The sequence below is a fragment of the Scyliorhinus torazame genome, chromosome 8 (genome assembly GCF_047496885.1).
Source record: "Scyliorhinus torazame isolate Kashiwa2021f chromosome 8, sScyTor2.1, whole genome shotgun sequence".
Lineage (NCBI taxonomy): Eukaryota > Metazoa > Chordata > Chondrichthyes > Carcharhiniformes > Scyliorhinidae > Scyliorhinus > Scyliorhinus torazame.
This window is the reverse complement of record NC_092714.1, coordinates 55,982,567-55,991,605: the sequence shown is the minus strand read 5'-3', so window position 1 is coordinate 55,991,605 and position 9,039 is coordinate 55,982,567. Positions and strand designations below refer to the sequence as shown.

At 50.9% G+C, this 9,039-nt stretch overlaps 1 protein-coding gene across 4 annotated transcripts in view; it reads left to right on the top strand.

Annotated features, from left to right (window-relative positions):
• The first annotated feature begins 2,583 nt into the window (after nt 1–2,583).
• LOC140427854 (uncharacterized) overlaps nt 2,584–9,039 on the top strand; it is a 48,297-nt gene continuing 41,841 nt past the window's right edge. For 3 of the 4 annotated variants that reach the window (XM_072513645.1, XM_072513643.1, XM_072513642.1), the window contains exon 1: nt 2,584–2,710. In XM_072513645.1, coding sequence (XP_072369746.1) covers nt 2,591–2,710 — 120 coding nt within the window. In that variant the 5' untranslated portion in view covers nt 2,584–2,590. Of the gene's footprint in view, nt 2,711–2,852; nt 3,046–9,039 lie in introns of those variants that run through there. The other variant, XM_072513644.1, reaches the window with a different exon arrangement.

The window sequence follows — 9,039 nt, the reverse complement described above, 5'->3', positions numbered from 1 at the left end:
CAGGGTTGTGTGGTGTCGTGGTCACTGTTCTGAAGGCCGGGTAGTTTGCTGCAAACAATGGTTTGTTTGAGATTGCGCGGTTGTTTGAAGGCAAGTAGTGGGGATGACCTTGGCAAGATGTTCATCTTCATCGGTGACGTGTTGAAGGCTGTGAAGAAGATGTTGTAGTTTCTCCGCTCCGGGAAATGCTGGACGACGAAGGGTATTCTGTCGGTTGTGTCCCATGTTTGTCTTCTGAGGAGGTCGGTGCGGTGACATCAATAAGTTCCATCCAACCATCAGACTCACCATGGACTACTCTCCAAAATCAGTTGCATTCTTGGACACACTCGTCTCCGTCAAGGACGGTCACTTCAGCACTTTGCTTCACCGCAAGCCCACGGATAACCTCATGATGCTCCACTTCTCCAGCTTCCACCCTAAATATATTAAAGAAGCCATCCCATATGGACAAGCTCTCCGTATACACAGAATCTGCTCAGACAAGGAGGAGCGTAACAGACATCTACAGACGTTGAAAGATGCCCTCGTACGAACGGGAGATGGCGCTCGACTCATCGATCGACAGTTCCAACGCGCCACAGCAAAAAACCGCACCGACCTCCTCAGAAGACAAACATGGGACACAACCGACAGAATACCCTTCGTCGTCCAGTGCTTTCCCGGAGCGGAGAAACTACGACATCTTCTTCACAGCCTTCAACACGTCATCGATGAAGATGAACATCTTGCCAAGGTCATCCCCACACCCCCACTACTTGCCTTCAAACAACCGCGCAACCTCAAACAAACCATTGTTTGCAGCAAACTACCCGGCCTTCAGAACAGTGACCACGACACCATACAACCCTGCCATGGCAATCTCTGCAAGGCGTGCCAGATCATCGACATGGATACCACCATTACACGTGAGAACACCACCCACCAGGTACGCGGTACATACTCGTGCGACTCGGCCAACGTTGTCTATCTCATACGCTGCAGGAAAGGATGTCCCGAAGCATGGTACATTGGCGAGACCTTGCAGACGCTGCGACAACGAATGAACGAACATCGAGCGACAATCACCAGGCAGGAATGTTCCCTTCCAGTCGGGGAACACTTCAGCAGTCAAGGGCATTCGGCCTCTGATCTCCGATTCACCTGAGGAAGGAGCAGCGCTCCGAAAGCTAGTGACATCGAAACAAACCTTTTGGACTTTAATCTGGTGTTGTAAGACTTCGTACTGTGCTCACCCCAGTCCAACGCCGGCAACTCCACATCATGATCTCCGGGTAAGCGTTCTCCAAGGCAGCCTTCAGGACGCGCGACAACGCAGAATCGCCGAGCAGAAACTTATAGCCAAGTTCCACACACATGAGTGCAGCCTCAACCGGGACCTGGGATTCATGTCGCATTACACTCATCCCCCACCATCTGGCCTGCAAAATCCTACCAACTGTCCTGGCTTGACACAATTCACACCTCTTTAACCTGGGGTTATCCCACCTCTGGATCTGTAACGATTTAATCACCTGCTAATGCTCGCATTCCAAGCATTGTCTGGCATCGTTGAATTTGTCCATATATATGTTTCTGGAACATACCTCTTCATTCACCTGAGGAAGGAGCAGCGCTCTGAAGCTAGTGATATCGAAACAAACCTGTTGGACTTTAACCTGGTGTTGTAAAACTTCTTACTATATTCACCCCAGTCCAACGCTGGCATCTCCACATCATGTGACAATGAAGATTATTATTATTAAACCCCTCAGCCTGGGAGTGTAGGCTCGGCTAATGCTTGCACTTGTGCTCAGGTCACAGGATGTAACGGAGTGGCCGAGCTGCCACCATTCTGTCATGTGGTGTGGGGAGGTTATGGGTGGAGATACACATGGTGGTCACACATCAAACGAATTGAAGACTGGGTATCCATTTGGTAGCCAGGGCTCTCTGGGAGCTTCCTATCCTTAAAGAGTGCTAGCTGTGTGCTGGGGAATCCTTTAAACCTAGCGCCTAGATTACTGAAGCTCTAAAGTGGGGGAATCAGAGGTTGCTGCTGCGCCGACAATCCAATGTTAAACCCGTGCCTGCACAATACAGCAGATCAACACGCCATTGGTGTCAGTGAGCCCAATGCGCTTTCCCCACAAGATATCAGGCATTGCCGATTTCTGGGATGATTCTGCCTTTTGTCTCTTCATTATTGCCGCTCCCTTTGTCATTTAATCCCTGCTGCCCCCTACCATATCCTGGGTCTTCACTTTGTTCTTCCTCCCCTTTCGATGGAATAAACCCCATCACATTTTCTTCCGGTATGGAAGAAATCATATTTGACTGAAAACATTAACTCTGTTTCTCTCTCCACAGATGCTGCCAAACCTGCTGAGCATTCCCAGCAGTTTCTGTTTCCATTTTAAATCTCCAGCATCTTCAGCAACATCCTGTCATGCCTACGTTGCGCATGCGTGACCGTCAGCAAGCGCCTGTCATGCCTACTATGCGCATGCGTGGCTGGCGAGCTCCCACCCCCCATTCCTTTGGACCAATGAACTGCGTTGAGACGTCAGTTTCCTGTCAGCCAATCAGAATGCACGCTGCTCCGGTTTGAATGACCGGCGGTTGGCGGGGCTCGAGCCCGGCGGCAGCGATGGGGGAGCGTGATGTCTACCAGAGCCTCAAGTGCAATGGCTACAAGTTCATGCAGGCGTTGGAGCGGATATTTGAGAAGGTAGTCAGAGGCCTGAGCAATGAGAGCTCGATAGTTTGTACCGGGCTCGGTCGGTGCCTGCTTGATTTTGCAAACTTCAACTGCGAGCTGCTGTGAACGGGCAGTGGTTGGTGCTGATGTGGATATCCCTACGCTGGCGGGTCAGTCAGGCCCATTGCCCCCTCTGGCAACCTAGGGAGTGGGGGAATCAATCAGCCAGCCCACTGTTCCCTTAGCGCTCCTCTGCACTGCGGTTGGGCAGAGGGATTTGTCAGGGTCCTGCCGCTGGGAGGATGTGTCGGTTGGTTGAAGAATGGAGTTTGTATTGATGCACTTTGATAGAAGAGTGAAATGAGGTAATATAAACGAACTAGTGCCATTTTTAAGGGGATGTATGAAAGAAATTATCTGGTTCTGTGGGTTCTTGCATAACGATGAGTCCGATCCCAGAGCTGCATCTTTGACACTTGGCAAGAGTTTCCGGGAGAAGCGATTAGCCCTTGGACTCCAGATCGCTGGTATTTTCTTCTCAGGCTCCATTTCCTGGCCTCCCCCCTGCCGTCAGGTGCCCTCGAAGAATTGTGTTCCTTCAATAATCTTTTTATTGTCACAAATATGAAGTTACTGAAAAGCCCCTAGTCGCCACATTCCGGCACCTGTTCAGGTAAGCCGGTACGGGAATTGAACCAGCGCTGCTGGTCTTGTTCTGCATTACAAATGTGCTATTTAGCCCACTGTGCTAAACCAACCCATATATCAGGAGGTTCCTGCAAGTAGGTCTCTTCTGAGCAAGGGTGTCTCAGATGTTGACGCTGCATTTCTTGACGTAAGCCTTCAGGGTGTCTTTGAAGCGCTTCTTTTGCTTTCCTCATGTTCGGAAGGCTTCCTTGAGATGGGTGAATTGCTTTGCAAGTTCGGACCCTGGCGTCCTAAATGCATGGTAGGCCCAGCGGAGCAATCCTACTGCCAAGGGGAACAGTGTTTCTTTATTCATTCTATCAAAACCTTTCATAATTTTGAATACTCATGTTAGATCGCCCCTTGAGCTTTACTGCTTTAAAGAGCGCAACCACAGTTTTTCCAGCTTTTTTGCATGACTGAAGATTCTGATCCCTGTTAAGCAAATATCTCCTGCACTTTCTCTAAGATGTCAGCAGCCGTCCTAAGTTATTGTGCCCAAAATAGAACGTGTTACAGCTGAGGCCTAATCAGTGTTTCTATAAAGGTTTATACTAATTCCCTTGCCTTTGTTCTCTTTCAACAGCTTATATAAAATGTCCAAAGGTGATTGAAAAGATGCTATAAAGTAAAATTGGGTGAGCCGCCACACGAAGCGGTGTTAAAGCGGTCCAATACTCTGCTAGTCTGGGGCAAGACCAGAACGTGTGGGCGTGGTTGTCTGGGCCTCCTTGGCACCATTCTCATCTATCCTCTACCTCTGGGAAGGACCTATTCATTTGGGTTCTGGTCAAGTGGGCTCTATGTTCCACTTTTAGCTGTGTTAGGTTGAGCCTTGTGCATGTGGAGGTGAAGTTGACCCTGTGCAGTTGCTCCAGAGTCCCCACCCTATTTAGAGCCCCAAGTCGTCCTCCCACTTCTCCCTTGTCGCGTCCAGTTTGGCGTCGGCCCTCTCTCAGTCATCCATACATGTCGCTACAGTTTCTCTGCCTAAGATGTCTGCGTCCTGTCATTCTAGTAGTGGCGATCGTGGGTATGTTCTTGTTTCCTTCCGTAGGACGTTTTTGAGCTGCAGGTACCTGAATTTGTTGCCCCCTGTTAGTTGAAATCTTTCCATCAGTTTGTCTGTGTACATATCTCTAACTGTCAATGTCCCCCTGTCCTGCCATCGCATTTTAAAGGCGCACCCACGGTCTCTGGCTCCTTTATCCATCCCATTATTCTTTCTGCTGTCGCTGCTCAGTGGTAGTCCTGCAGGTTTGGGAGGTTCTGTAGGACCTTCTTTGGGATCCTTGCATTCCCCCACCCCCAACACACACACGCACGCATCTGCCATAATTAGTTTGTCCAGTGAGTTGAAAGAGGCCTTGCGGGTATAGATCGGGATGGATCTAAGGAGGAAGAGGTACCTGGGCAGCATGTTCATTTTGATCATCTGCACTCTCCCAGCCAGGGAGAGAGTAGGAGTGTGTTCCATCTCTGCAGGTCCTTCTTAACTTCCTCTGTCAGACTGGTCAGCTTCCATTTGTGGACCCCTGTCCAGTCATGGGAGATTTGGATCCCCAGGTAGTCGAATTTATGTCACGTTTGATCTTCTGCGACCATCTCTGGTACGCAGTTCTCAAGCCTCTTGGTTAAGATCTTGGCCAATATTTTGGCGTCTGCATTTAGTAGCGAGATGGGTCTGTATGAACCGCACTCTGTTGGGTCTTTGTCTTTTTTTTCTTTAATAAATTTAGAGTACCCAATTCATTTTTCCAATTAAGGGGCAATTTAGCGTGGCCAATCCACCTACCCTGCAAACACGGGGAGAATGTGCAAACTCCACATGGTCAGTGACCCAGAGCCGGGATCGAACCTGGGACCTCGCCGCCGTGAGGCTGCAGTGCTGCCCGTCTTTGTCTTTTTTAGGTATTAGCAAAACTGAGGCTTGTTCCAGCATAGGAGGCAGCGTGAACATCTCCCACAGGTGCAGGGCCAGTGCTGTCGCAAATTATTTTGTCGAAAGTCCTCGGGAAACCGTCCAGTCCTGACGCCTTCCCACCTGCATGGAGCTAATACTCTCATGACCTCTCCCAGTTCTAGTCGTGTCCAGGCCCTGTTACCTGTCCTCCCTCATGACGTGCATGTCCAGTCCATCGAGGAACTGCTTCATCCCCGAATCTCCTGCTGGGGGCTCGAGGTGCCAAGTCCCCGGTAGAAGGCCTCGACGGCTTTGTTGACCTTGCCTGTTTCTGTTTCTAGTGTGCCTCTGCGATCTCTGTGCAATTTCCCTTGTAGCTGCCGGTTTTCTCAGCTGATGCGCCAGCAGGCGGCTGGCTTTGTCTCCGTATCCATATAGGGTCCCCCGTGTCAGGCAGAGTTGGTGCAATGCTCTCCTTGTGGAGCGCAGGTCAAAAGTCCATCTGTAGCTTTTTCCTCTCCGCCAGGAGCTCTACGATGGGGGCCTCGGAGTATTGCCGGTCCACATCCAGTATGGAGTCAACTAGCTGTTACCAAGCCTCCCTCTTGTCCCTATCTTTTTATGCTTTAAAAGCGATAATTTCTCCCCTGATCACAGCCTTTGGTGCCTCCCAGAATGTGGAAGGTGAGACCTCCCTGTTCTGGTTGTTCTTTATGTATTTGTCTGGCCTATGATATTTTCTTGCTGACAGCCTTGTCAACCAGTGAGGCCATGTCCAACCACCATGTGGGGTTTTGGGCACTGCCTGTCTCCAAACTCACATCCATATAATGTGGGGTGTGGTCGGAGATTATGGTTGCAGAGTATTCTGCCCTGACCAGCCCCGGAAGCACCGATTTTCCCCACTACAAAGGAGTCGATCTTTGAGTATACGTTATGTACTGGGGAGAAGAAGGAGAACTAATGACTTCATTGCCGATGTGGAGACCCGAAGCAATGAAGCCCATGTGGCCACCCGGGCTGCCATTGAGCCGTGGATTGGTTTGCTCAAAATGCAGGTCCAATCCCTCAACTGCTCTGGTGGTGCCCTACAGTACCGCCCCCCCCCCCAAAATACCTTGTGTTGCCTGCTTGTGGTGGTCTGCTGTGTCCTCCACAACCTGGCACAGCAGCGGGGAGACGTGGTGGAGGATGAGGAACACGTGGCCACCTCCAACAAGGACGAGGATCATGAGGAGGCACCGGACCGGCAGGGGCTGGAGGACGATCCTGGGGAGGAACCGGACGACGATCCAAAAGTTACAGGACGGCAGCGGCGAGGGTCCGGCAAGCCCGGAGGGTCAGCAGGGCCCTCATCCTCACACGGGACTTGGCCTGGTCCATCAACGCTATTTTCTCAAGGTCTGTGTTACATCAATCCAGGGTGCTGGGACTGTGTCGGCATGTCAGTGGGTCACTGTCGAAGGCAGGAGGGGTGATAACCCGCAGAGATCTAGGGCAAAGGTTCAGAGGTCGGTCGGCCTGCAATGTGGAAGAAAGTGACAGAGACATCATGCTGGTTATGGTAAAGAGTTTTTAATGTTTCATGCAAGTTTCCAACACTGACCCGCTCTCCTGATGGTGCCAACCCCATTTCCCCCAAAGTCCTCGGTGATCTTCAACATGGTTAGCTTTCCTTGCTCTACCACTGCATCTAGGTGTGTCTCCAGGATGGACATCAGAGGTGGAGGCAGCCTGCTCCTTACTGTGGCCTTCGATGCCGGAGGGCGTCAGCGCACTTAGAGGCACATGCACAGTACTGTACAGGGTACTGACTGCGAAACGTGGCATCGCCAGAAGGGTGGAACTCGTGGGAGCTGGTGGCCACCCTCCCCACTCCATGGGATAGGTCCAGGTTGGCCCCCAGCGTCCCTCCTCCCACTACAGTTGTTGTCCGAAGGGCTCTGGGGTTCATCTCCGAGAGGGGCATCTGGACTGAGCTCTGGCTGCCCCTGAGCCACCTGGCTCTGCCAGCCCTGGCGGCTCCTCAATGCCTGCATCATGGTGTTGACGCCCTCGATGATGCTCCTCAGTGACTGCGACATGCTCTGCAGTGCCTTGACAAATATGACTGGGCCAAGCTCCTCAGCTATTCCAATCTGAGACTGGGACATGCCTCACGGTGCCTCATCAGGGTCCCCCATCGAGTCGGACATTCTACCGAGGCGCACAGCCATGCACCAGGCTCTTCACTGTGGTTGCCACCCTAGCAGTGTTGGCCTCTGCTGGCGCCACCTTCTGCACCCTTCGCCTCTGGGACTCCTCTAATCGTCTCTGGACCTGCCGGAAGGTCACTGACATCTCCCTCTGAATGTTATTGCCGCACCCTAACATCTTCAACAGCTCTGGGTAAACATGTCCCAGTGGCTCAGCTGGGTCCTTGGATTCAGCTGACCTCCGGTGCTGGGTGGGGATGGTACCAGGTGCAGACGCTTTGGGGCGGGTGCCAATTCACCCATGCAGCCTGGTGCAGATCGTTGACGTTGCAGCACTGGGTGCTGGTCATCCTGTCTGATCTGACAGCTTCTGCTGCGGCAGCACTGGCTGCCCTCTGGCTCACCCTCTGTTGGGGGGGGGGGGGGGGGGGGGGGGGGGTGCAGAACATCACTCCTGCCCTCGACAGGCTCTAAGGGCCTCCCCTGGTCTGCATCCTCGAACCATGGGGCCGGTTGTCTCGGCGCCATGCTGCGAGCTGAGTGGGGTTGGCTGTGCGAGTGCAGTTAAGTGCTGCTCTATCTTGTTAGCGGGGACGGCTGGCGAGTCCCAGCGAACCGGCTGGCGAGCCTTCATTTGCAGCATGATGCCCGTGTGGCATCCTTAAGTGGACCAATTGACGTGGTATTTCGGTGACGGTCTCATCAGGCCATGTGCGGGGAAGCTTGTTGCAGTTCCCGCTTGCTACGACACGTGGAGACCTTTTGAAGAATCAAGCCCATTACCTCCAAGCAGATACTCAAACGTGGGAAAATGTGCCATGTTGCAAAGTGAGAGCTGTTTTCCCAATTAGTTTATTTTCAAAGGCACAAACACTCGTGGAGCATCGCCTTAATTTATTTACTTTCTTGTGTTCAGGATATTAAGATGCTAATTAATGCCAACCAAGAAGTCGAGGTCCGCCAGGCATTGAATATTCTGTAGTTTAGCCACTGGTTTATTCTTCTTCATAAATCTTCGATCTCGTGTCGCATTTCTTAGAAGCGCTTTAACAAAGTCCAGCAACTCCGCCAGTGCATTTCTCAGCGTAGTAAGATAACCTTTGCTGAATTAGCAGAGTGAATTGTCAGTGATTGAAACCACCAGTTTGGATAAAATTAACATTTTATAAAAACACTCATTACATGTTACATATCGAGAGTTTTAGCACAGATTGCTTCTTGGTGCAGAATACAATTAAATGCACAGAACTCATTATTTGGATTGTCACTCAGGATTTTTTGTTTTAACCTTGCAGCTACTCCTGCCTTTCTGCTCACCAAAGATCATGCTCTGACTTTTGCAATGCTCACCGCCATACTCCAATACTGTTTTTACACTGTTAAAAATATCTTCCCCTTCAGTATCAGTATAGTAATTGGCAATAACTCCACAAATTTCTTCTTGCATTAATATTATCATCAGTACCACGAATGAACACAGCTAACTGTTACGTCACATAGGTCCATGCTTTTATCAATTGCTATTGAAAAGGCTGTAAATGGTTTTACCTTATCCTGGAGTTTATTTGTCGTTT